The 27216-nt window shown below is 43.8% G+C and overlaps 2 protein-coding genes, 1 long non-coding RNA gene and 1 pseudogene across 7 annotated transcripts in view; 2 read left to right on the plus strand and 2 right to left on the minus strand.

Annotated features, from left to right (window-relative positions):
* Window positions 1-27216, minus strand: part of LOC143658493 (uncharacterized) — a 63848-nt gene that overhangs the window by 21825 nt on the left and 14807 nt on the right. Inside the window, exon 2 of the mRNA XM_077130527.1 lies at window positions 9598-10784. The gene's annotated coding sequence lies outside the window, so the exon portion shown is untranslated. The remainder of the gene's footprint in view (window positions 1-9597; window positions 10785-27216) is intronic.
* LOC143658514 (uncharacterized) lies at window positions 9792-23717 on the plus strand. Of its 2 annotated transcripts, none has more exons than XR_013163231.1 (3): window positions 9792-10132; window positions 11702-11870; window positions 20912-23717. It is a non-coding gene; the product is annotated as an uncharacterized LOC143658514 (long non-coding RNA). The 2 variants fall into 2 exon arrangements; XR_013163230.1 differs by lacking the exon at window positions 20912-23717 and adding an exon at window positions 13775-14306.
* The window catches only part of ZNF584 (zinc finger protein 584), a 30839-nt gene continuing 14970 nt past the window's right edge, over window positions 11348-27216 (minus strand). The window contains exons 3-4 of one of the 4 annotated variants that reach the window (XR_013163228.1): window positions 24573-25735; window positions 11348-19137 (exon numbers count right to left, since the gene is read on the minus strand). Coding sequence is in view for 1 of the 4 variants with exons in the window: in XM_077130535.1 (XP_076986650.1) it covers window positions 24726-25735 (1010 nt within the window). In the remaining 3 variants the exon portion in view is untranslated. Of the gene's footprint in view, window positions 19191-23224; window positions 25736-27216 lie in introns of those variants that run through there. The other 3 variants (XR_013163227.1, XR_013163226.1, XM_077130535.1) reach the window with 3 other exon arrangements.
* Window positions 15012-16501, plus strand: LOC143658483 (uncharacterized; annotated as a pseudogene).

A 27216-nucleotide genomic window follows, 5' to 3' on the forward strand; every position in this document is an offset into this window, starting at 1 on the left:
TGTTAGGTCTAAAGAAGGCATAGAGACAAACCGATCATAGACAAAGAAATTTATTCATACCAGCATGGTGGCAGTCTGAAGTCAGACTTCAGCCCCCTTTTGTGGGGTGAACATGCACTCCTTAAATCCAAATAGGGGCTATGTGGTAGGGGGAGAGCTATTCTTGGTGGCTGGGAACTTCTGCTGATGGGAAGCGTTGGGCGGAGGGAGTTTGAGGGCAAGAACATCTGTTGCTTAATGGCATCCTGTTATGACAAGGAAGGATGAAATCCAGCTACAGGATGTTTCATGAATTAAGGGAGTCTGAAGGGTTCAAAAGAAGCCTTTATAGGGGTCACACACTGCCCATTGTTCCAACAGGACATAGTTGTAAAAAAAAATTCATAGATGCCCTCCCCTTTAGAGCTGACATTCTAGTGGAAGAGATAAGCATTTAACACACACACTCACATAAATATAAATTAGAAAAAAGCTTTCAGTCAAGAAGCAATAACAGGGTCTGGATTTACCCTTCCACCTGAAATATCAACTGAAGCAGGATAGAACGGGACAACTATAGGTTCCTGGTTTCCTATCTAGCACCAAAGGAATTAATTCAGACTACAAACTCCCTAAAGCAAGTGTTCTAGTTTGCTAACTGCCGAAATGCAATATACCAGAAACAGAATGGCTTTTAAAAAGGGGAATTTAATAAGTTGCTAGTTTACAGTTCTAAGGCCGAGAAAACGTCCCAGTTAAAACAAGTCTATAGAAATGTCCAATCTAAGACATCCAGGGAAGGATACCTTGATTCAAGAAGGCCAGTGAAATTTAAGGTTTCTCTCTCATCTGGAAGGGCACATGGCAAACACGGCGTCATCTGCTACCTTCTTCTCCTGGCTTCCAGTTTCATGAAGCTCCCCAGGAGGCATTTTCTTTCTTCATCTCCAAAGGTCACTGGCTTATGGGCTCTCTGCTTCTCATGGCTATGTCATTCTGCTCTCTCTGAATCTCCTTCATTCTCCAAAATGTTTCCTCTTTTATAGGACTCTAAGAAAGTTCTCAAGACCCACCCAAATGGGTGGAGACATGTCGTCATCTAATCCAGTTTATTAACCACTCTTGATTAAATCACATCTCCAGGGAGATGATCTGATTACAGTTTCAAACATACAGTATTGAATAGGTATTATTCTGCCTTTATGAAATGGGATTTAGATTAAAACATGGCTTTTCTAAGGGACACACATCTTTTCAAACCAGTACAGCAAGTATTTCCCCTAAAGCCCCAAACTCCCTAAAACAAGAAAACTTGTAAAGTCATGGGCCAAAATGAACTCTTAGTTAATAAAAGAAAGCCCGGGGTTATAAAGAGTGTTAAGTATCTGCCCGAAAACACATTTTGAGCACAGTGATGGAGCTCCTCAAAAAGAAGACATCTGGTGTTCAAAGGTTGAGGTGGAGAATGGCTGCTAAAAAACTTTCCTATAAATAAGCAAACCCACTCCACTTGGGGTGTGTCTCTACCTTGAGCATGTCTGCTTTAATTTCTTTAACATGTACTCTCTCTCTTTAATAAATTTCACTATTTAGTACTGCTGCTATCTCATCTCTGAATTGTTTTCTGTGATGAGACTCTCGAACCTGGAACGGGGCTCAGCTGACCCTGATGTCAACAAAGCTCGGGTTACATAACCAGATAAAATATAAGAAACACTGGTTTTCAAACATTAGACATAAGACAGCACAGAACAGTGATACCTCAAAAAGGGGAGACAAAAGAGGTGAGTCCTCTAATTGCCTCCAACTACCCCCTGGACGGAGTTTCTAGGCCACAGTGCAGGGGGTGGAACCCAGGGCATCCTTGAGTTGAGGAGACTGAACTGGCAGTCCAGGGATGCTAAGGAAACTAGACCTCATAAGTCAGAGTGCCGGAGAAGACAGAGCTGCATGGAGAGGTCCAGAAATCTGCAATGTACCCCTTGAATCTCCATCTGAATACAGATCAGCAAATGTCATGTGAGGAAACTACCTGAGGCTGGGGAAAGAACTGTGCAAAAGAAGCAGAGGGAACAATCCCCAGAGTTTACACAAGACTGGGTGCAGCTCATTTTCCCATCAGCAAGAGAAATAAGGCTCACAATTCACAGGATATCAGGTAGAATATTCTGACGTGTACTACTTCAGTGGTGGAGGGAAATGGCCCCAAATTAAAGGTTGTTCTGGTCCCACATAACAAAGTTTAAAACAAACTTTGAAATGATCTTACTAACAATGAATAATCAGAAATTGAAACTAAAAAGCAGTATACCATGTTGGGGCTCAGGTTAGGTTTTACACGAAGCAGGCCTTTGACTGTTGGCAAAGCCATGTCAGAGTACCCGTGGAGGCAAAACCCCCTGGTATCTGTGGAATGAGGTCTGGCCTGGGCTGAACCTTATCTAATCTGGCTTTACTGTGGAAATGTTCCGCCTAAGCAGTTTCAGGTAAGGAACTGCAGAAACTAGAGTTCTCAGGGCTGACTGAGGACAATGGGCATAGGCACACCATGCCCTGCTAATGTGGTAAACTGCTGAAGCAAATGCTCTCAAGGACGCTGACTCGGGAGCCCAAACAGACCTGAATAAAGAGCATGCTGATAAGAAATAAACAGCTCCTGAGACAAGGAGCTGGGAACCAAACTTTGTAGCTTGGCAGGCATGACAGATGTTCAAAATAAACCTTGCTTTGACTATACTCCCTAAAGGCAGTTCCCATGTAAAAACACAATAAATACGTGGATGTCAGTTTATCAGGGGCTCTTGCTCTTGCAAGTGATAAGCTTGAGTCCCCTGACCACACTTAACTAACTTCTTGTGTCTGTCATTTCTTAATCCTGCGTGGCGCCCCTTCTTCTTCCCTGTTCTCTAGGGAAATCCTGTTAATACTACTTACATGAGTATTTTTAAAAACTTGCATTGTTTAAGATAAATTAAAGATAAATTAAAGATCTAAATAATTGGAATGATATAACATGTTTATTTATTGGTTAAGATGTCAGTGAGCTCTAAGCAATCTATAGATTAATCCAGAATCTGGATTCTAGAGCTAGACTTGATAGTTTCAAACCACAGCTGACAATTACTGGTGTGCTCTTTGGTAGTCTACAAAATTTCTGTTTCAATTTCCTCAATATTAACATGATGATAACAGTATTATTCTTCACTTTGTTTTTGAGAAAATTCAGTGAGGTAAGCTGCCAAGTGAGAACTGACAGCAAAGGGAGACAGTGAGTACCAGCTGCAGGGTCAAGATCAACTGCAGAGTTGGAGCTGGAGCTCTTGGTCCTAACTTCCCTTTTCTAAGGTTCTCCTCAGTAAGACAGACCCAGGGGACATATGTCATAGGTGCCACAGGAATGTGTTTCAGTACCAAGATACACAGCTAATTGCAGCATGGATAGGCAGATCAGTACACAGCAATGAATGGCAGTGGCAGGCAGGAAAATATATCAGTCATTTCCTGTGCGAAGTATACTGGATTGACAACCCCAACTGCTGCACTGTGAATCTATCATAATATTCAGAAGACTAGACTTTCCATGGGCTGCTCCAAGCCAACGATGGAGCACAGCAGGGATATTAAAAGAGGCCCATTTTACCAAGATGTCGGACTTAATCTGAGTTGAAACTTTAGTTTGAGGAGTCCACACTGGTCTCACTGAAAATTTATTTCTTAGAACACCATTGCAGTTTGAGGCTTTTCTAAGTTCCTACCAAAATCTCTTCCTTCACAGGTCTGGAATTTCTTTCCTTTTTTTTTCTTTAAGCTTTCCTATAAGTTTGATGACTGTCCTTCCATAATGATTCCTTTCTTTTATTAATAATTTTTAAACATTTTAAAAAAAATTACAAGAAAGAAACATTCTTAACATATGATCATTCCATTCTACATATATAATCAGTAATTCACAATATCATCACATAGTTGCATATTCATCATCACGATCATTTCTTAGAACATTTGCATCAATTTAGGAAAAGAAATAAAAAGACAACAGAAAAATAAAATGAAAACAGGAAAAAAAAATTATACATTACATATCCCTTACCCCTCCCTTTCATTGATCACTAGCATTTCAAACTAAATTTATTTTAACATTTGTTCCCCCTATTATTTATTTTTATTCCATATGTTTTACTTGTCTATTGACAAGGTAGATAAAAGGAGCATCAGACACAAGGTATTCACAATCAGACAGTCACACTGTGAAAGCTATAAAATTATACAATCATCATCAAGAAACATGGCTACTGGAACACAGCTCTACATTTTCAGGCTGTTTCCTCCAGCCTCTCCATTACATCTTGGATAACAAGGTGATACCTACTTAATATGTAAGAATAACCTCCAGGATAACCTCTCGACTCTGGAATCTCTCAGCCATTGACACTTTGTCTCATTTCACTCTTCCCCCTTTTGGTCAAGAAGGTTTTCTCAATCCCTTGATGCTGGGTCTCAGCTCATTCTAGAGTTTTTCTCAATCTCTTGATGCTGAGTCTCAGTTCATTCTAGGATTTCTGTCCCACATTGCCAGGAAGGTCCACACCCCTGGGAGTCATGTCCCACGTAAACAGGGGGAGGGTGGTGAGTTTGCTTATTGTGTTGGCTGGAGAGGCCACATCTGAGCAACAAAAGAGGTTCTCCCAGGGGTGACTCTCAGGCCTAATTTTAAGTAGGCTTGACCTATCCTTTGTGGGGTTAAGTTTCATGTGAACAAACCCCAAGACTGGGGGCTCTGCCTATAGCTTTGGTTGTCTGCACTGCTTGTGAGAATATCAAGAATTCAACTTGGGGAGGTTGAATTTTCCCCCGTTCTCATCATTCCCCAAAGGGGACTTTGCAAATACTTTTCCACTCACTGATCAAATCACTCTGGGATTCATCAGGGCACCACTCTGGACAAACCAACAAAATCTCATGTCCTACCCAAGGTTCCATGTACTTATGTTGTTCAACCAACTATCTACATAAGTTATATTAGGAAATGCACTAGTCAAAATACAAATTTTGTACCAAAGAAACACTTTTTGCTTTAGTCTCAAGCACAAGTTTAAAATTTAAAATATTAATTACCATCTATTTTCAGCACCCTGCAGTAATGACATTCCTTTGTTCTTCCTCATGCAAAAACATTTTAAAAATTTGTACATTTAGTCACTATCATTATACACTCTAGGCATTCCTAGATTATACCATCTCAATCTTTATTGTCTATCTTTCTTTGTGATTTCATTTATGCCCCCAGCCCTCCTCCCTCTATCATTCTCACATTCAGCTTCAGTGTTTTAACATAATTGTATTACAGTTAGGTAGTATTGTGCTGTCCATTTCTAAGTTTTTATATTCAGTCCTGTTGCACAATCTGTATCCCTTCAGCTCCAATTACCCACTATCTTACCCTATTTCTATCTCCTGATGGTCTCTGTTACCAACGAAATATTCCAAGTTTATTCACTAATGTCAGTTCATATCAGTGAGACCTGTCTGTTGATGGACATTTTGGCTGTTTCCATCTCTTGGTAATTGTAAATAATGCTGCTATAAACATTGGTGTGCAAATGTCCATTTGTGTCCTTGCCCTCATGTCCTTTGAGTAGAGACAGCATATAGATGGGTCCTATTTTTCAATCCATTCTGCCAGTCTATGTCTTTTGATTAGGTAGTTTAATCCATTAACATTTAGTGGTGTCATTACTGCATGGGTAGTACTTTCTTCTACCATTTTGCCTCTTGGATTTTACGTATCATATAATTTTCCTTCATTTTAGCTTTACTCAGTCTTCCTTTCTATACTCTTCTCCACACCTCTCTCTTCTGTCTTTTCGTATCTGTCTCTAGTGCTCCCTTTAGTATTTCTTGCAGAGCTGGTCTCTTGGTCACAAATTCTCTCAGTAATTTTTTGTCTGAAAATGTTTTAATTTCTCCCTCATTTTTGAAGGACAATATTGCTGGATATAGAATTCTTGGTTGGCAGTTTTTCTCTTTTTAATAATTTAAATATATAATCCCACTGTCTTCTCGCCTCCATAGTTTCTGCTGAGAAATCTACGCATAGTCTTATTGGGCTTCCCTTGTACGTGATAGATTGCTTTTCTCTTCCTGCTTTCAAGATTCTCTCTTTCTCTTTGACCTCTGACATTCTGATTATTAAATGTCTTGGAGTACGTCTATTTGGATCTATTCTCTTTGGGATACACTGCACTTCTTGGATCTGTAATTTTAAGTCTTTCATAAGAGTTGGAAAATTTTCAGTGATAATTTCCTCTATTAGTTTTTCTCCTCCTTTTCCCTTCTCTTCTCCTTCTGGGACACCCACAGCTTCATATTGTCATTCAATTCCCTGAGTCCCTGCTCATATTTTTCCATTTTCTTCCCCTATATTTTCTTTTTCTTGTCAGATTTCAGATGTTCCATCCTTCAGTTCACTAATCCTATCTTCTGCCCCTCGAAATCTACCATTGTAGATTTCCACTGTTTTTTTTTATCTCTTCTACAGTGCCTTTCATTCCCATAAGTTCTGTGATTTGTTTCTTCAGACTTTTGATTTATTCTTTTTGTTCATTCCCTGCCTTCTTTACATCCTCCCTCAATTCATTGATTTGGTTTCTGATGAGGTTTTCCATGTCTGTTCGTATATCCTGAATGAAATGTTTCAGCTCCTGTATCTCATTTGAATTGTTGTTTTGTTCCTTTGATTGGGCCATATCTTCAATTTTCCTAGTGTGATTTGTTATTTTTGCTGGGTCTAGACATTTAATTACCTTAATTAGTTTATTCTGGAGATTACTTTCACTTCTTTTACCTAGAGTTTTCTTGCTGGATGAATTCGTTGTCTATCTGTTCTTTGACATTCAGTTCAGGTTTTTCTGGACCTCTAGCTTAGGTTTTGTTTAACAGAGGAGAATTTTTCAGTTCTTGTTTTCTTGCCCTGCTTGTATGGTGCCTTTCCACCACCCCCACCCCCCCACTCCCGCCTCTTAGGAGGGTCTACTTAGATATTATAGACCCCAGCCGGATTTTCCCAGACCAAACTGGCCTCCTATCAGGAGGAAAGAGTCACCTGTGTCAGTTTTCCCTGAGGGTGAGACCCAGCAGGTTGAAAGACTTTCCTGTGAAGTCCCTGGGCTCTGTTTTTCTTACCCTGCCCAGTATGTGGTACTTGTCTGCCTGCAGGTCCCATCAGCATAAGATGATGCGGTACCTTTAACTTTGGCCGGGGGTGTGGTGGAGACAGAGGAGAGGTTGGAAGCCGGTTCTAATGGCTTCAAATTACCAAGCCCTGGTGTCTGAATTCCTCGAGGAATTCAGGATTCCACCTGAGTTGGGCTTCACCCTTGCCCTGGGGAAGGCACAGGCTCCAGGCAAGCCCTCAAACTAGCTTGTTTCTGCCTATGTCTGGGGTAGTTGCAGCCTGAGAAGCCTGCCACTGTATCCAAAGGCAGTCAAGCCTTTGTAGATACACAGCCGCAAAAATCTCTGGTTCCTTTTTTTTTTTTTTTTTTTTTTTTCCTTTTTCAGTCCGCCCTGTTCCCTTGGCATTGGGGCAAAAATGAGCAACCTCCGCTTTTACCAGGGTCACCTGAGCTGGGGGCCTATTTTTAGTTGTCAAAATTTGTTAATTAATTCCACTACTGGCGTTTGGTTGGGCTCATCCCCCACTGATGGTCAAGTCCCTTTCCTTTCCCCTTTGGGAAGCAGCCTGTAGGGGAGGGGTGCCGTCTGCTACAGCTTGGGGAATTCATGGTTCTGGGGGGCTCGCAGCCAGTCCAGCTGGCCCAGACTGGGGTACGCTGTGTGTCCGGTCACTGACATGGCCCCAGGAGCTGTTCTGTACTGTTTCTGGTTATTTAGTAGTGGTTTTGGAGGACGAACTAAAACGCGCACATTGCTAAGCTGCCTTCTTGGCCCAGAAGAGGTCTGGAATTTCATCACGCTCTGAAGGTTCTTGCTATCTCCTCCCTCACCGCTTTTCCCAGTATATTTCTTATATGTCTAATACCACTATGGTTTCTGCTTTGCAGAGTATACAAACTAACATATCAACTATTAGGCTTGTGTTTATAATAAAATGTTTAGAAATAAGTTATAAAACATGTTTAAATCATAAAATCACACAGGCAAATCTAGAGGAATTTTTATATACTTGGTATAACCAATTCTCGGATAACAGAGGGTTTTTGTTATTGCTTTGAAAGCACTATTCAAATATTTTGTGATTCTTAATTCACTAAATTCACATATTTTTTATTTACTTAAGTTTAATGAAGTGCCATTTTCTTAAAAATTAAAGATAATAAAGCAACAAATTAAGGCTAAATATCTAAATAGCCAGAAATCTTGTTCTGCTGAAACCAAAGCCCTTTGGAAATTTAAGAATCTTTTCACAGCATGGAACTCCAGTCCTACCACTGGATTGTAATACCATCACCTGGAAATTAGGACTATAACAAAAATGATATGTGGACAGTTCAAAATCCATTATACATTTAACTTCTTCAGTTCTTACAATATCCCTCTAAGTAAGGTATAATAACATCCACATTTTACGAAATGAGGAAACTGAGTCATGCAGTTTTGTAACACAATTCTGCGGCCAGAAAGGTCCAAAAGCTCTCAGTTGAACTTTCAGGTGACTGCATTCATTGCACTATCCTAGGCAAAACCAAATGGAACAGAAGAACTGCCCAACATTGTGAGAGAAAATAAGCTGAGGTTGTTTTAACCTCTAAGCTTTGAGGTGATTAGTTTTCCAGGAGTAGCAAGTGAGATGACTAAAATGATTACTAAAAGCATCATAATGCACTTAAGTTCTTATATATTATATATCTTATGTTCATTTCATATGTATATATTTTTTCTTAACAATTCATTACTAAGACACACACACACTATACAATGGCAAAACACTGAGGAGACACTTCACAAAAATTATGTACAGGAAATCATATCTGTCACCACTATTCCCCACTTTCCCACCACACACCGCCCACTCCCGCATCTCCTGCAGCAGGAAATACTGCGGACTCCACCTTGAAAACCTTTCTGGACTCTCATTACTTCTCCCGCCTCTCCTGCTTCCACTCTGGACAGGTCACCCTCCTATCTGTAGCCTGTCCGAGAGCCTACGCACTCCCAGCCCCACCTCACCACCCCCCTCCAGTGCGCTCCTCAGGATACGCCCCAAGTCCTAACTCAGATCATGCCTCTCCTCTGCTCATAACCCTCCGTGGCTGCCTCTCTCCCACTCGGCAGAACTCCTCTTACATGCTCACGCTTCCCTTCGGGACGCTCTCAGGTAGCCTCAACCTCAGGCCTTTCACAGGCAGGTCGCCGCGCTCGTGACCCACCCACTGCTCCGCGGAGGCCTGGGCCGGCGCAGCCCGCGGGCAGGTGCTTCTCCTGTGGGCCTTGGAGTCCGCCGGGCGGGGGCCGCTGCTCCGCGCCTCCGTCTCCCGATTCGTCCAGCGGGCACCATTCCCAGACCCCGTCTCCAGGCCGGCCGCGGACGACCCGATGGCCCTGGGAGGCCTCCCTTTCAGGGCTGGGGCACCGAGGCTCGGAGAAGAAAACACTCACCGTGGTCACAGCGCACACAAGGACAGAGGAGCACCGCCCGGCTCCGCGCAGCCCGTGGACCACCAAGTCCACGTCTCCTGGCACGCCAACCCGCCCGGCAACGGGCCGCTCCGCGGGGCACACGCCGGAAGCCCCGCCCCTCCTGGCCCATCATTGGCCAGAGCCGGCGCGACCGCGCGGCGAGGGGTCTTCTGGGTAATGTAGTTCGCCTGGCCAAAACAAGTGCCGCGAGGCCGTGGGGGGCCGGGGGGCCCTCTCAATCCCCTTGGCAACGTCTCGGCGGCCCCGCGGCGGGCTCAGGGCAATGAAATCATCCTTGACTGCGGATGCTGAGCTACTGAAAGCTCAGACCCGGGGTGCCGGGCTTCCGTTGTGGCCAGTGGTCCTTACTTTTTTCTTGTGGGCAGGCTCGCAGGGGCTGCAGCAGTGGAGCCGCCGGACCTCGAGGCCACAAGGGCGAGAAGGATGTGAGGTCACCCCCGGCAAACAGCTCCGTCTTCCTGAGCCTCGGTTTTCCTGACGTTTTTTACACCGGGTAAGAGAGGCTCGGAGTGCGAGTCAGGCCGAGGTCACTCCGCTTGGTGGAGTTTTGGGCCCGCCTCGGTCACCAGCCACCTACAGCCCTGCCCACGCCCGCGGGTAAATGGGGTCGGCAGCGTAAATGGGGTGGACCCGGCGCAGGTAAGTGGAGGTTGCCCCAAGTCCTCGCCTGCTAGGTCTCCCGCCCTCATGGTCCTCGTGGTGGTACGCTGGAACCCTTCGCCTTCCTTTATTTCTGAGGCCCTGAGAGTCACTTTCTTCCAACATCCTGAATCCGGGTCAAGGTCTATGTGGTGTGCTTCTCGTTTCTGGAATCCTATGGAACGAGCTCTGGAAGTGTGTCCCATGCGTTAGATTGCTTGGTTATGAGACCGAGGTGGATGCGTTCAGGGAAATGGAGGTGTCCCTTATATTTGGTGGGAGCAGATAATAGGGGGCAGACTTCAAGCTTAGAATAGCTGGGCCTGCATTCAAAGGGGGAGTTGGAGTCATGGAAGGTTTGGAGCAGAAGGCAGAACTTAAGTCTTAACAGGCTGCCTTTGGCAGAAGAGTGAAGAGAATGCCAGGTCAAGGCTGGCGACATCAAAGGGGTAGAGGCTCCTGTGTGAATACTGGGTGCAGCTGTGAGTTGGGGTCAGGATGATGACCTGAGGAGAAAAAGGACCTGGGTTAGAGAATGAAGCATACAAGTGACAGAAGTAGGATGAGAGTAGGGTCCAGGATTAGGTTTTACCTATCTACCAGGTTTTTGTGCCATCCTCTGGGCCTGGAGGTTTCATCAGGCAAGAAAGGGACACCTGGGAGAGTCCGTAAGCTAACGGTGGTCCAGTGGGTCACCGGGGAGGAGACAGCATGTAAAAGGCAGAGGGGGAAGAGGGCATGGGTATTTGAGATCATGTTGTGGTTCTTTGCAGGTAAGGGTTGAAGCAACAGGGCAGGGTGGAGAGGAATCGAATACAGGGGTGATGGTTGCCTTGGACAGTGGGGCTTTTGGAGATCTAAGGCAAGTCTGAGTCTGGACTGAATGCTGGTTGCATTTGTTAGATATGCCATGTGCACATGGGGATGTTAGAGAAATGCCTATGGTGGGGGTGGAGGTGGGGCATTGTAGTGGGAGGGGGATGTGAGGATTTTGGGTCTAATGATTGATGTGTACTGGGTGAAAAAGTGTGAGCCAATGGGCTCAGGGCCCTGGTATTAGAGGCTTGAGAGAAAAGAGAGCCTATATATTTTTTTTTGCTGGAAGGTGTGATCTGGGAGATACAAGGGAAATTTACCAGCAGGAGGAGAGTGGGACCCTATGTGTTATTCATCTGCCTTTTGTTCCTTATGGTTGACCTGAAGTAGTGATCAGTGGGACTACTAGGACAAAAGGATGCCAATGGTGCCAGGGCCTGTTATCTGCCCTTAGGTGAGGGCCTAATGAGAGTAGGCTGCAAATGGGTGTTGGGAGATGGACTGGAAGTCATGAGAAGCGGAGTTGCTTGTGGTAGAGGTAGCAAGACTGAGTCACAGGTCAAGAGCTTGGATAAGATCATTTGACTGTTTTTTGTTTGTTTTTCAGTCTACCTATTGGCTTCCCAGCTCAGCAGTCCCATTGTTGAAGAGCCCAGTGGCATTCAAGGATGTGGCCATGTACTTCTCCGAGGAGGAATGAGAGCTCCTTGATGTGTACCTGAAGCACCTGTACTGTAATGTGATGCTGGAGAACTCTGAGCTCATAACCTCACTGGGTAAGACCCTTAGACCTTGACAGTATGATGACCATCCTGTCTTCTATAACTTTTGCCCGTAGAAAGTTTGTTGGTCCCAGCACTGGACTATGGATGGCAGCTTCCTTCCCAGGTTTCCTATTATAGGAGCTGCTAGTGCCAGGGCTGGGCTGTTTGCACTTTCCCAGTTCTCCCCAAGGACAAAGGGCAGAGATAGGTATCTTCAGTTTGCTCACAGATTCCACTAAGCCTGACTAGTCCTTGTGCAACCATTAATGTAACCTAATTTCAGAAAATTTTCATGACTCAAAGAGAAAGTTTGTACCCATTAGCAGTTACTCATCATCCTCCCTTATCCCCTTCCCTCCAGTCCTAGGCAACTACTAATGTACTGATTATATAGAATTGCCTGTTCTGGACATTTCATATGAATGGAATCACACAATGTATGTTTTTTTGTGCGTAACTGGCTTCTTTCACTTAGTATACCATTTTTGAGGTTCGTTTATGATGCAGTGTACATCTTTACTTTATTTTTTTATTACTGAATAACATTCCCTTTTATGGATATACCATATTTGTTAGTCTGTTTATCAGTAGATGGACACTTGTATTGTTTCCACTTTTGGGTTATTGTGAATAATCCTGCTTGGAACATTCATGTACAACTTTTTGCGTGACTCTGAATCCATAGTGGAACTGCTGGGTCCAAGGGTAACTCTATGTTTAATATTTTGAGAAACTGCCAAACTGTTTTCCAAAGTAACGGCACCATTTTACAATCCCACAAGCAATATATAAGCCGTCGACTTTTCCACGTCCTTGCCAAAATGTGGGTTATTTTTTTATTATAGCCATCTTAGTGGATGTGAAGTGGTATCTCCTTGGTTTTGATTTGTATTTTACAATGACTTATATCTTGAGCATCTTTCTTGTGCTTACTGGTCATTTGTATATCTACTTTGGAAAAATAACTTGTTCAAATTGTTTGCCCACTTTTTAACTGGGTCATACATCTTTTATTATTGAGTTGTAACAGTTATTTATATATTCTGGATACATGTTCCCTATCAGATATATAATTTCCAAATATTTTCTACCATTCTGTGTTAAGTTGTCTTTTTACTTTGTTGATAGTGTCCTTTAAGGCACAAAAAGTTTAATTTTGATGAATTCCAACTACTAATCTTTTTTTTTTAACATGTTCCCCCTATTATTTATTTTTAATCCATATGTTTTACTCATCTGTTGATAAGGTAGATAAAAGGAGCATCAGACACAAAGTTTTCACAACACGCAGTAACACTGCAAAAGCTGTATCATTATACACTTATCTTCAAGAAACACGGCTACCGTAGCACAGATCTACATTTTCAGGCAGTTCCCTCCAGCCTCTCCATTACACCTTAACTAAACAGGTGATAACTATTTAATGTGTAAGCATAACCTCCAGGATAGCCTCTTGACTCTGTTTGGAATCTCTCGGCCATTGACACTTTTATTTTGTCTCATTTCATTCTTCCCCCTTTTGGTCGAGAAGGTTTTCTCAATCCCTTGATGCCGAGTTCCAGCTCATTCTAGGATTTCTGTCCCACATTGCCAGGAAGGCCCACACTCCTGGGAGTCATGGCCCAACTAGAGAGGGAGAGGGTAGTGAGTTTGCTTGTCATGTTGGCTGAGAGAGAGAGAGGCCACATCTGAGCAACAGAAGAGGTTCTCTTGGGGGTAACTCTTAGGCCTAATTTTAAGTAGGCTTAGCCTATCCTTTGCAGGGTTAAGTTTCTTATGAACAAACCCCAAGATTGGGGGCTCAGCCTGTTGCTTTGGTTGTCCCCACTGTTCTGAAAATATCAAGAATTCTACATTTGGAGAACCAACTACTAATCTTGTCTTTTATTGCTTGTGCTTTTGATATCATCTCTAAGAAATCAGCGCATAAACCACTGATGTGAAGACTTTCTCCTACGTTTCCTTCTGAGTCCACAAGAAATTTTTCAGAGTCTGCCTATGTGACACTGCTTGTGTGACCACTATGAGTACTTCTGCAAGATACTTCTCAGAAATTCATTTTGGGTACAAATATGATGTAAGGTCTTTGTGGACTCTTGTTGGGTACCTAAGATCCTGGAGCCAGATTGGGCTCTTACTCCTTTTCTCTGCCTTGGACTTGTACCCTCTACATCCCATAATCTGTCAAGTAGAGTGGGATAAAGACATGACTCAGGCCTTGACTAAAGAAACCTGCAAGGGGTCTTGGTCTTGATGAATGTAAACTGAGCATGTTGAAGATAGGCCCAAAGCATGTCAGGAATCTGTTCTCTGCACTTTTCCCATTTTTACTGTGGCTCCCTGCTTATAGTTGGGCCCACAGCTTCTCATGTACTGCTGTCCCATATTGGTTTCTCCTCAATGAGATATGAGAGGTGTATGTATTTTTAAATACTTGAAAAACAGCTGCCTACTTGTATTTCTATTTTCTGAGGCCTCACACAGAGCTTTGCACTGCACTGCACTTGCCAGCCATCAGCCAAGGACCTGTTGAAACCCGTTTGCAGAGAAGTAAGTTGGAGGCTCCACTTCTCCTCCCTACCTATGTCCTATATTGTGTCCTTATTTCTGGTGAAGCCTTCCTTATTCTGTGGCCTCAGCAGGCCCTTCTTCACCCTAATTCTTCCCAGCCCCCCACCCCCCAACAATCCCTTGGACCTATCTCTGGGAGTATCATTCACACATTTCTAATGAAGCCACCCCTTCTCACCAAGTAAAACACTCAACCAACATTTCTCTGCTTTCAGGTTATTGGCATGGAGTAGAGAATGAAGACGCCCCTCCCAAGCAGGGTATTTCCACTGGAGTGCCACAGTTCAAGTTCCCCAAGGCATTTCCTTTCACCCAGAAGGTAACTATTGTGACATTCGTGGCCCATTCTCAAAAGCCATTTTGCACATGGCTGTGCATAGTCAAGGAACACAACCTGAAGAGAAACCCTATATATGTGGAGCATGTAGGAGAAACTTCTGGTTCAGTACAAACCTTCACCAGCACCAGAAGGAACACAGTGGAGAGAAATCTTTTAGATGGGACGAGGACAGGGACTGTGAAGAAGTCTAGAGTCCACTTGCCAGAGAAGCAGGGAGGGTAGAAATGACATGCCAGATAGCCATGACCTCCTCCAACACCAGGCCATTTGCAGTGAGGTGAAGTCACACAGGAGCATTGAATATGGTGAAGTCTTCCCACACAACTGCAATCTTGAGCAACTCTCCAGAGTTCACATTGCACAGGAGCTTTTCAAGTGCAGCAACTGTGGAAAAACCTTCCTGAAGAGCTCTGCCCTCAATCACCTGAGAACTCACTCTGAAGGGAGATCCTTTAGATGCCCAGCAGGTAGAAATTCCTTCAGAGAAAGCAACCCTTGTTTTATCACCCGAAATTTCACATTGGAGAAACATCCCACATGTGTAAGGACTTTGTGGAATGTTTTTTTTGTCACCCATCTAACCTGAAGAAGCACCAGAAATTTCACATTGGAATAAAACATGAGTGCAGTGAATGTGGGAAAACCTTCAGCCACAAACTTGCACTTGTTTATCACCAAAGAATTCACACAGGAGAAAAACCTTACAAATGCAGTGCATGTCAGAAAGCCTTCAGTAACAGATCACACCTTATTCGGCATGAGAAATTTCATTCTGGAGAAAGGCCTTTTAAATGTAGCAAATGTGGGAAAGCCTTTAGCCAAAGCTCCAATTTCTTTCAACACCAGAAAGTTCATACCCAAGGCCTTCTGAGTGCAGCTGATGTGGGAAAGCTTTCAGCCACAGCTCTAGCCTCACTTAGCACTGGAGAGTTCACACTGGAGAAAGGCCTTACAAGTACAGCCAATGTGGAAGAGCCTTTAGCAATAATTCTAACCTTGCTTAACATCAGAAAGTTCATTTAGAGTTTTGAGTGCAGTGAATGTGGAAGAGACTTCAGCCAAAGTTTCCACCTCCTTCAACATCAGAAAGTTCACACTGGTGAATGGCCTTTTGAGTGCACTGACTGTGGGAAAACCTTCAGCAATAGCTCCATCTTCATTCAGCACCAAAAAGTACAAACTGGACAGAGGCCTTATGAGTGCAGTGAATGTAGAAACACCTTTAGCCATAGCTCTAGCCTGATTCAGCATTGGAAAATTCACACTGGAGAAAGACTTTATGAGTGCAATGAATGTGGGAAAGCTTCTGCTCATAGCTCCAGCCTCATTGAGCACTGGAGAGTTCACATAGAGAAAGGCCTTATGAGTGCAGTGAATGTGGGAAGTTCTTTAGTCAGAATTCCATTCTTATTAAACATCAGAAAGTTCACACAAGAAAGGCCTTGAGTGCAGTGAATGTGGAAAATTCTTTAGCCACAAGTCCAGCCTGATTTATCATTGGGGAGTTCACACTAGAGAATGACCTTATGAATGCAATGAATGTGGAAGAACCTTCAGCAATAACTCCCACCTGGTTCATCACTAGAGAGTTCACACACAAGAAAGGCCCTATGAGTGCAGCCAGTGTGAAAGTTTTCAAAGATCCACACTTGTTCAGGACCAGGTAGTTCACACCAGAGTGCAACCAATGCGGGAAAATCTTGAGCTACCTTTGCAATCTTGCTCAGCATAAAAGGATTCATACCTGAAAGGAGCCCTGCAAAATCTTTGTGAGAAAACCTCTAAACAAATCAACCTTCATGCAGCAGGACATTTACCATAGAGAAATTTATCTGTATGTACCATTAATTTAGAAAAGGCTTCAGCAGCTCATTAGTTGTTTAAGACCAACCAAAAAACATGGATGGAGCTATATCACCCCTAGGGTGTAAGGCAGAAGCCATATCCTCTCTCCATCCTGGCTGAATCCAAATATCTGCAGCAGTCATCTCCATGTCCACAGAGAAAGCAGTTCCCTGTATGTTCCTTCCCCTCTCCTAGAGGGATTCAGGATTGTCCTGGACTTATTGGAAATGGCTTCCTTCTCATAACCTTCAACAGTTAGGCAATGAACTGGGTCCATGCTGACCAAAGTGTCTTCTTTGGGGTTGTCCAGTGTGGCATTTCAGGAAAATGTGATTCATGGGTGTGGGCACATCTTTAATCTGGAACTTAATCTGGTGAACCTGCAAATTACTTTGCCCTGGAACCATCTACTTTGGTCTGCTCTGTACTGTTTGATAATAAAGACTATGGATTCAGTCATCTTTAAACTTAGGGGTTCTGTGTGATAGGTTATAAGAAATGAGTCACTGCCAGCATGCAGAGTGGGGAATGGCTGTCAGGACACTGCTCCAGAGCGCAGCAGGAAAGCAGAGTTGCTCTTTCCTGTTGCAGCCTAGTGTACACTGCTGTCTGAGAAGTGGGAAAGACAAGGGGTTTGTACAGTGAACATAGTGATCTGTATTTCAAAGGCCCATAACTCACCCTAAGGGAGAAGGAAGTTGGTCTGTAATACAAGAGTCTTTGGTTGTACAAGGAAGCTGGTCCCTAATTCCCAGTAGAAGTCTGGAGTGGGAAGAGCTTCCCACACAGCTCCATTTCAGACAGGAGTTCTAACCCTGGGCCCAGCGGGTGCCATATGTGGATAGAGGAACATTGGGTATGAGGTCATAGAAAGGTGAGGAGACTATGGTGACCATAGGGGATATATATAGTTTGCTGCCCCAATTTAACACATGCTTGCCAGATCTGGTATTTCAGAACTATCTTGAGATCTGGAATCTTGAAGAAACTGGTATTTTAATGTTTGATAACTATTTCAAAAAAAAACTTGGCATGTAAGTTCACCAAAATTTGCATGTGAGCTGTCGATGTTTCTTAGGACAACCAATTCTGACTTCTGGGTAAGGGAGTACCCTTCATAGGAGTATTGGCTGAGATATGAACAGGAATCCCCACAGAGGGGCCTGGGCTCACAACACAAAGTAGAGGTGTCAGAGGCTACTGATGCTGCCACCTCAGTTCCAGGTGCCTCTCTGCTCTGCCTAACCCCTGTGGAATGTTATCTATCAGGCTCATCTGTGACAGGACCAGTATTGCATAACTAATTCATCCTCACTCTGACCATGGCGTCTTAGCCTACCAGAGATCCCATGGAATCTTTCCTGGCTGAGCACCAGGTAACATATTTAAGGTATGTTGAAGCCCTACATGTGGGAGTGAATCAAACATTCACCAGCAACAGGACTATCTCACAGTGGAGAAAATGTTTCAGATGTGACAGATATCAGGCTTCATTTGTGTGTGTGTGTGTGTGGGGGGGAAACCCACTTTTCTGTTTATGTGCAGCAAGGTTTATAATGAGAGTAACCATTCAGTGCAGGCCATTCGTGAAGGCCTTCCAGGGCACTGGGGTACTTAGAGCTGGAAGAACCCCAAAGGAGAATGGTGTGTGGGAAAGCCTTCTTTCTCTATCACCAGAGTACTCAGTACTGGGAAGCCAAAGAGAAGAGCCAAGTGTGAAGAGCTTCCCACACAATTCCATTTCAGGCAACATGAGGGAGACCAGGCTGGACAGAAGCCTTTCAAGAGCAGCAGCTGTGAGAAAGCCTCTGTGAAGACCTTTGCTCTCAACCACCTGAGAACCCCCACTGAGCAGACACTCTTTAAATATTTGGCATGCAGAAAGGCCTTTGGGAAGAAATCAACCCTTATTAAAAACTAAAAATTCACACTAGAGAAACATCCCATGTGAAAGGAATGTAGTAGAAGCTTCAGTCACCTCTCCCATGTAGAAAGCAGAAAAAAATGTTTCCACTGCAAGAAACATACAGTTATAGTAAAAATGGGAAAGCATTCAGCCACAAAGACACTCTTTCCATCACTAGAGGATTCACAACACAAAGTGGACTTCTAAGTGCCACAAATGTGGGAAAGTTATTATCCAGAGCTCTCAGGGGAGTAGGCAGATTTGTCACTGCTGAAGTTGCAGAAGCCATCTATAGTAATTACTGCTGTGTAACAAATTAACCAAAACATGGTGGTTTGAGACATTTACTATCTCAGTCTCTACAGGCCAGGAATCTGGGTGCAGCTTGGCTGAGTCCTTTGCTTCAAAGTCTCTCACACATCAAGGGGTCAGCCAGGGCTGTAGTCATCCGAAGGTTCAGATGGGGAAGGATCTACTCCCAAGCTCACTCACATGCTTGATGACAGGATTTAGTTCCTTGTAGGCTACTGGACTGAAGGCCTCTCTGCCTCTTCAGAGGCCACTCTTAGTTCCTTGAATAGGCCTAATATGGCAGTTGCTTTATCCAAATTTGCAAGCTGAGAAGAAAATAGACAATACCAACAAGACAGAAGTCACTGTGATTTGTAACCTAAAAATAGAAGTGACATCCCATCACCTTTGCTGTATGCTATTTGTTCGAAGCAATTCAATTGGTCCAGCCCACACTCAAAAAAGACAAGGGAATTACAGAAATACACAAATACCAGAAGACGGCGATCATTAGGAATCATGTCAGAAGCTTTCAAGGTCTACCATACCACCTCACCTCTACCAGCTAGCAAAACTCCATATACCAGCCTATCACTTACACTGCATTAGTATGCTACCACATTAAGAAGAAATGGATTACTGATACACATAGCAACTGGAACTGACCTGTAGGGAGTAATGTTGTGTGAAAAGAGCTCAGCTCAAAAGGTCAATGCTGTGTGATTTAATTTATATTCTTGAAAAGAGAAAATGATAGAGGTGAGCAAATTAGTGATTGTCAGGGATTAAGGACTGAGGTGTAGCCATAAAGGGGCAGTATGAGGGAGATCTTTGTGATGTTTGAACAGACTATATACACACAAGCACACTGTACATGTAAAACTGATGAAATGTAAGTCATCTCTGTGGATTGCTAAAAAAAAAAGTAGAACCATTAAAATGACATTTTTTTTTAAATGTCAAACTATATAAGAAGCCACTATAGGTTTCAGTCACTACAAGGTAAAAGCCAATCACAGTGGCTACCTGAGTCCTCAGGAGCCAGGTAAAAGGAAAGACCTAGAGGTCCTGAAATGCAGAGAATTGAGAGGGGCCTCAATCTACACCCACTGAGAATAGTCTGCTCAAACCCTTATCACAGTTGCCAGTTTACATCTTTTGTCATTTCTTGAGGAATACCTGACTCATCACTAGAACACTGGTTCCATGAGGGAGGGTCCTTGTGATTTTTGTCCCCTGCTGGGCCAGTGCAGTCGCCAGCACAGAAAAGATGCAAAAGTGGCAAGGAACAAATATGTGAGTAGACTGATGACTTGCTTGAGTACAGGAAAAGGGGTCCTCATGCTCTCTCAAGTTCCTGCTCTGTCCCCAAGAGTCAGCTGTGATGATGTGGCTGAGGTCTGGGCCCAGCACAGATTCTGCAAACTAGCTAAACGTTCATTCAGCATATTTTCCCAGAAGCCCTACTGTGTGCCAGGCCTTTAGCTGAGTTCTAGGGAATTCGCAACAGTGACAGGCCCTGTCCCTATCCATACTTCAGCTCAGTTTGGTGTGCTATGTGGAGATTTAACATAAACAGATCAAAGAGCAGGGTAATTGCAGATAGTAGTTAAAGATCTGAAAGAAATTAGAAGTAACATGTGCATGGTGAACTTGGGGCTGTGGCTGATTTCTGTGGCAGGCACTCTGCTGTGAGGTGCTTCCAAAGTCAAGGAAGGGCAATTCAGAGTAAAAAGCAGAGTATACAATACGATTAGGCTTGATATTGGTAGAATCTAAGCCTCAAGAACTTGGGCATGATTCTGACTCTATCCTTGAGTGTGGTGGAAAAGTCTATCTGGACTCCAGGAGGCTTTGCCCTGAGCCATCCTTGGCAGAATAGAAGCATGAAGAAATGTAGCGACCTCTGCAGGGGATAATCATGTGCAGGCAGGTCTCATTCCCTTCCAGGGGACTTAACCCCAACTCTATGTGGCTTTCACAAAAACTGATTCATGGAGCCAAAATGACAGCTTCAGGCACTACTTGATCCAGGGCTTAATGAGAACAAATGGTCTGTCTCATCATTCAGCCATCTCCTTTCACTTGCTTTACATGCAGGCATTTCTTTAAAGAGGAAAGATGGTTGTCTCCAACTCCAACTCCCATCCGCTGTGTGGATCAACTCCAGGGACAAGAGAGCGCCTATTTCCTTTGACTAACCCTTATTAACCTGCCTATGTCACATGATCATCCCTAACCCAATCCTTATGGCTTCAATTGAAAGCTCTGATTACCTAGGCCTCAGGCATGTGCCCAATAAAATTTTTTTTCAATAAATATTTGATGAATGAGTGACTAATGGATATACACTTACTTGTTCACTGTTATTACCAAAGTCCTCCTCAGTCCTTTACCTACTTGTCTCAATAAAATTGAGCTATTCAGGTCTGTTTATAGAGCTTTAGGATGCTAAATGATTACATTCCAAAGCCTATCTGAAAACTGAAAATCCTCAGCATTAAGAAAAGGAGACTAAGAGACGATGAATGCTCCCATTATGGGCATCTAAGGAACAAGACAGTGTCTGGTCTCATAAACCAATTCATAAGAGTCTTACTAGACAAGGTATCAAATTGAAAACATTGACAGTTTTAACCTCCTCCTTCTGTTTAATATGGAGACTTGCATATATATATTCATAACTGCTACCACTTGGTTCTGCTTTTTGTGAGAAAATAAAACTACATTTGTCAGATTAAGTATATACTACAATTAAAAAGTTAACACTTTGCTTTTATAAATAAACTTTAAAAAGCAAGAAACACCCTGTCTAGCACTAGTTTCCAAAATCAGTGAAGCCTTGAGCCCTTGCTGCTAAGGTCCTTAACAAACACAAATATATCCCTGTTTTGAAACATTCAAATGTGCAGATATATCATGAGGACAAACATAGGGGGATAGAGTGCTGGCGTTAGGCCTGACGTCAAGGCATCCAGAAAAGAGCAAGAGGGAGAAACCATCAACTCCAAAAGAATTTAGGGAGTCTTTATGAGGAGAGGCTACCTTAACTGTTGTAGGGGTGACACTGGGAGAGAGAGTGGAGAGGAGGTGATATATCTGATAAGCTGAGGGAATAGGAACATGCTAAGGGCCAGGAAACAGCAAAATGGATTCAAGAGGAGAGCTACCATTGGCTAAGACAACGGACATAGTCTTGGGGGTCAAAATGGAGGCTGCAACAATGGGCTGATGTCACCTGACAAGTAAAGTTTGGGCCAAAAGTAATGGAATGAGTAAGCCTCATACCAGCTGGTACCCTGGGTAGGTCAAAGGGTTAGAGCCACCAGGCCTTTATTCAAAATGCTCTGCCATCACCAGAGCAATGCTGTTCCCTGCCCCCTTCCCCAGCAAGTTGGCTGCTGTGGACTTAGCCCCAGTGGGAGGTGTGGGGGGTAGCCAGAAAGTAGGTTCAGAGCAAGAGGAACTTTCATCCATGTACTGAAGGCCATTTTATGAGATCTAACCATGGTCACGCAGAGGGCATAAGGGTTTGAGCTTCATTGGCCTATGTCTATTCTATTCCCACTTGACCAGTCATCTGAGTCCCACATAGCTCAGTGGGACTTTTGTTCTGCTCCTACACAGACCCACATGTTACAGACATTTTATATCCAATGACAATGGCCTGAACAGGCTAGGGGTAGGTGTGTTAGTTAGATTCAGTTGTCAACTTGGCCAGGTGAGCATACCTAGTCTTGTTGCTGCGGACATAAACCAATGGTATGTGAACCTCATCTGTGGCTAATTACATCTGCAGTCAGCTAGGAGGCGTGTCTGCTGCAATGAGTGATGTTTGACTTAATTGGCTGGTGCTTAAATGAGAGATTACAACGTAGCACTGCTAAGCAGCTCGGCATTCCTCATCTCAGCACTTGCAGCTCAGCCCAGGCCTTTGGAGATACAGAAAGAAGTCACCCTGGGGAAAGTTGTCAGAACCCAGGGGCCTGGAGAGAAGACCAGCAGAGACCATCCTGTGCCTTCCACATAAGAAAGAACCTCAGTGGAAAGTTAGCTGCCTTTCCTCTGAAGAACCAACAAAATAAATCCCCTTTTATTAAAAGCCAATCCTTCTCTGGTGTGTTGCATTCCGGCAGCTAGCAAACTAGAACAGTAGGCATACACCTTATGGAGCTGGGGAGAAACTAATTTAACTGGCCACTAATTCCGCTGATGGAAAACTGGCTTGGGGTTCTACTCCAAAGAGCAGGTGGAAGAGAAGAATCACCTCAGGTAGAGGTACCAGAGGAAGTGGTCTCAAACCTCACTACAAAGTAACAGATGGGAACTCACGTCTGGAGTCACCTGCTCTCTCCCCACACATGCTCCCTAGGAAATAGTCTCTTCTTGTCAAGAAGTCACCAGGGGCACAGCTACAGCAAAAATATAGGTTTTTATTGAACTGACATTTTATTTGTTTTGGTGAAATAATTTCCAAAACTTATCAAATCGAAAGGTTTCGCAAACTAGAAGTTATGACAAAAATACACTGATTCTTCTACCTCCCACCTCTGTGCCCTGCAATGATGACCAAAGACACCAGGAGCAACTGGCTGGGTCACAAAGGCCTTACCCTGGGACTACAGGATCTCCTGTCTTCAGTCCTTGGGTGACGAGCATGAGGTGAAGAGCCCAGGAAGTACACAAGAATCCGAAAAACCTTTAGACTATTTGTTCTGACAGTGCCAGATAGCAGCTCTGTAATTCCTGAGTTCTGCACAACCTCACTCTATGAAACTGTAGTTTCACAAACAACCCCCTCTAGTTTACCAGACTCCCCCGGTCTATATCACTTCACTCACAGAGTTTCTATGCCCACTTACTCTTCCCACCTGATCCCTGTAGGTTTTACAACCACTCACACCTACCTGTGATGTTCTATATTTCAAAGAACATGACTGCTGAGCAGATTCTTGGAGAGAACTTCCACTGACCAATGCTGAAGATTGTGGAACATGCCCGGGAATAAGCGACCCAATCCTTAACATGCCCAGACACATTGGAGGATCTCGCACCAACTATTTCACTTTTCAGGGTCACTTATGAACCCAGAAATAATCCTGACACCCAGTTCACAAGATTCACCCGTAAAGCTTTTCGGTCTTTTTCTGGAGGACTTAGGCACCAATGAAACTTGACTGAGATGTCCTCTGCCATCCTGCTGTGACCTCTGAGGCAAAGTCAGGGACTGCTATAAAAGCCATACCCTTCGCTTAAGCTGGCAGAGTCCAATTCTGTTCTCAACCCCTCCACACAGGGAACAGAACCGTCAATATTAGAGGTGGCCTAAACAAAGGCCTTAATCACCACACATTCAAGAGTACTGTGATACAGTCTATTCCAGAGTTGGGGAAATCCATAGCAGGCACTACATGTAGCACCAACATGTCCGTGAAAAAGACAGATGTTCTCCAGAAGGCCAGGGAAGATACTGGCTTAGGTCCTCTTGGCCACAGCTGGGTCATGTTCAGGCCTAAACCAGTCAGCAGGGTAGGAATGGGACCTCCCTCTGGGCTCAACCACTTATCACTCTCTCCTAGGTACAGAGCACTGAGGTCTATCTTCTCTGGGGATGTTGGGGTAACTGGCACACGCTGTGGAAACCTACCAGGTGGAAAGGGTGGAAAAGCTTCTCCAACTAGCACTGGCAGTGACATAACATTGCCAGAAGCCCTGACCAGGTCAGAAAGTACAACGTAACTCCTGGAAGTTACCCACATACCTGGACTCATGGGAAATCTCCCTAGAGTAGGACTGGGATGTACAAGGTTTATTTTCTGTAAGGCAACACCCTCAGAAAGGCTAAGCTCCTGACAACCTTTCTGTTGGACAAGGTGATGTTCATGGCTAAAGACACGCGCATGTTCCTGTCCTCCTAAGGCCTTTCTCCAGTGTGGACTTTCTTGTGCTGAAGGAGGGTGGAACTATGTTTGAAAGTTTTCCCACATTCCGTACATACATAGGACCTTTCTTCAGTGTGAAATTGCTGGTGTCGATTGCGGTACGACCTGGTAGTAAAGGCTTTCCCACATAAGCTACATTCATAGGGCCTTTCTCCAGTGTGAACCTTCCAGTGCTGATACAGGCCAGAGCGGGTTACATAGGTTTTCCCACACTGGTTGCATTCAAAAGGCCTCTCTCCAGTATGAACTCTCTGGTGTAGAATGAAGCTATTGTTGTATTTGAAAAACTTCCCGCATTCCCTGCACTCATAAGGCCTTTCTCCAATGTGAACCTTCCGGTGCCGAATGAGGGTAGAAAGAACGCTGAAAGCTTTCCCACATTCACTGCACTCATAAGGCCTTTCTCCTGTGTGAACTCTCTGGTGCAGAACAAGTGCATCTTTGCGGTTGAAAGTTTTCCCACATTCACCACACTTGAAAGGTTTTATTCCTGTGTGGACCTTCTGGTGTTTCCTCAGCTTAGATGGGTAACTGAAAGCCTTCCCACACTCATTACACACATGGGATGTTTCTCCAGCGTGACTTTTTCGGTAAGTAACAAGGGTGGGTTTTTCCTTGAAGGCATTTTCAACCACTGGGCATCTAAAGCTCCTCTCTTCAGAATGAGTCAGCAGGTGGTCAAGGAGAGCAAAGGCCTTCAGGAAGGCTTTCCCACAGTTACTGCACCTGAAGGGCTTCTGTCCAGCATAGAGTCCCTGCTGCTGACCACGTTTGGAGATGTATGGGAAGGTCTCCCCACACTCAGTGCTCCTGTGATGCTGTCCCCTATTGCGACTGGCCTGAAGATGGAGGTGGCACAAGGTGGCCAGGGCACCCTTCTTATTGGACTTCCCACACATAAAGGGATTCCGTGACAGGTGTACTCTACAGATCTTCACTTGCTCAAGAGGGGTCTCCTCATCCTCCACTCCACATAGACAACCTGAAAGCAGAGAAATATCAATTACTAGGCATTAGATTGGGAGGGGGGAGGGGGCAATTTCATCACCAATGCATGTAAGCTACACTCAGGAAGAAATTCATGGGATTACTGAAGGTTGTTAGGGAAAGGGCTGGAAAAGAAACTACACTAAAAACTATCTCAATTGAAAAGACACCTACAGAACACTCCATCCAACAACAGCAGAACACACATTCTTCTCAAATACACACAGAATAGTCTCTTAGATTAGACCATTTGCTAGGCCATAAAACAGGCCTCACAGATTTCAAAGGACTGAAATCATACAAAATATATTCCCCAAACACAATGGAATTAAATTTGAAATAAATAACAGGCATAAATTTGAGAAATTCACAAACATATGGAATTAAACAGCATACTTCAAAATAACCAATGGGTCAAAGGAAAATGCATGAGAAGAATCACAATCAAATTTCACATGAACAAAAAGGAAAACATTACATACCCAAACCTATAGGATGCTGAAGACAATGCTTAGAGGGAAATATGTGGATCTTAAATAAAACATCAACCTTCCATCTTAAGAAACTAGAAAAATAAGAGTAAATTAAACCCATAACAAACAGAAAGGAGGAAATAAAAATTAGAATGGAACTAAATGAAACAGATAACAGATTAGAGGCAGGCCCCAATCAAGATGGCAAAGTGAGACACTTCAGGGATCCATCCCCCCATGGAAGCTTTGAACAACTGTCAAGAATTGGCAGAAACATCAGTTTCAAACCTCTAGAAAAATGCAATAACAGGGCAAGTGCCAAATCAAGAAAAAGGCTACTTAAAAGCAGTAGGATATCATGGTGTCCTGGATAGCCCCTTTCCCCCTCACTGGCTTCACAGAGCCAGGCTGCATTCCCAATGCAGATCCCTGGTCCATATTGGGAACATGTTTGTCTAGCCCAATCTTGTATAGTGATGGCCTGAGAGACCTGCTGTCCCAGAACCTGCCCTACAGATAGAATGTGACTCAGAGAGCTCTCCTACAGGACACTATGAGAGAACAGTCAAGTGGCAGACTGGGGCAAGGGATTGCTGGCTCTAGGATATACTGCAATAACAAGATCATGAAGAAACTTTTCTAGGGAAGAAAGAACATTCATATCGGTGTGAATGGCAGAAATTCTAGGGCTATGGGCTCATGCCCAAGACAAGATATATGTTCAGAAAGGACTAGGGAGGCCTCTATGCTTTGCCATCAAACTAATCTGTAAATTCACAGATAAGCTTTGAAGGAGAGCACTCACACAGGTCAATCTGCAAAGAATGAAAAAGGTATTATCTTTTTTGCCTTCTTTTATTTATTTAACTTTCTTAGCTCCTGGAATCTGAGGAAGGCTCTATGATAATACTAGCTAGATTCAAACTTAAGAAACAGAAGGCTAAGAGTCTCAATTCCAGTGGTAACAAACTGAAATACCAAAATGTCCAGGTTGCAACAAAAA

The sequence above is a fragment of the Tamandua tetradactyla genome, chromosome 16 (genome assembly GCF_023851605.1).
Source record: "Tamandua tetradactyla isolate mTamTet1 chromosome 16, mTamTet1.pri, whole genome shotgun sequence".
NCBI lineage: Eukaryota > Metazoa > Chordata > Mammalia > Pilosa > Myrmecophagidae > Tamandua > Tamandua tetradactyla.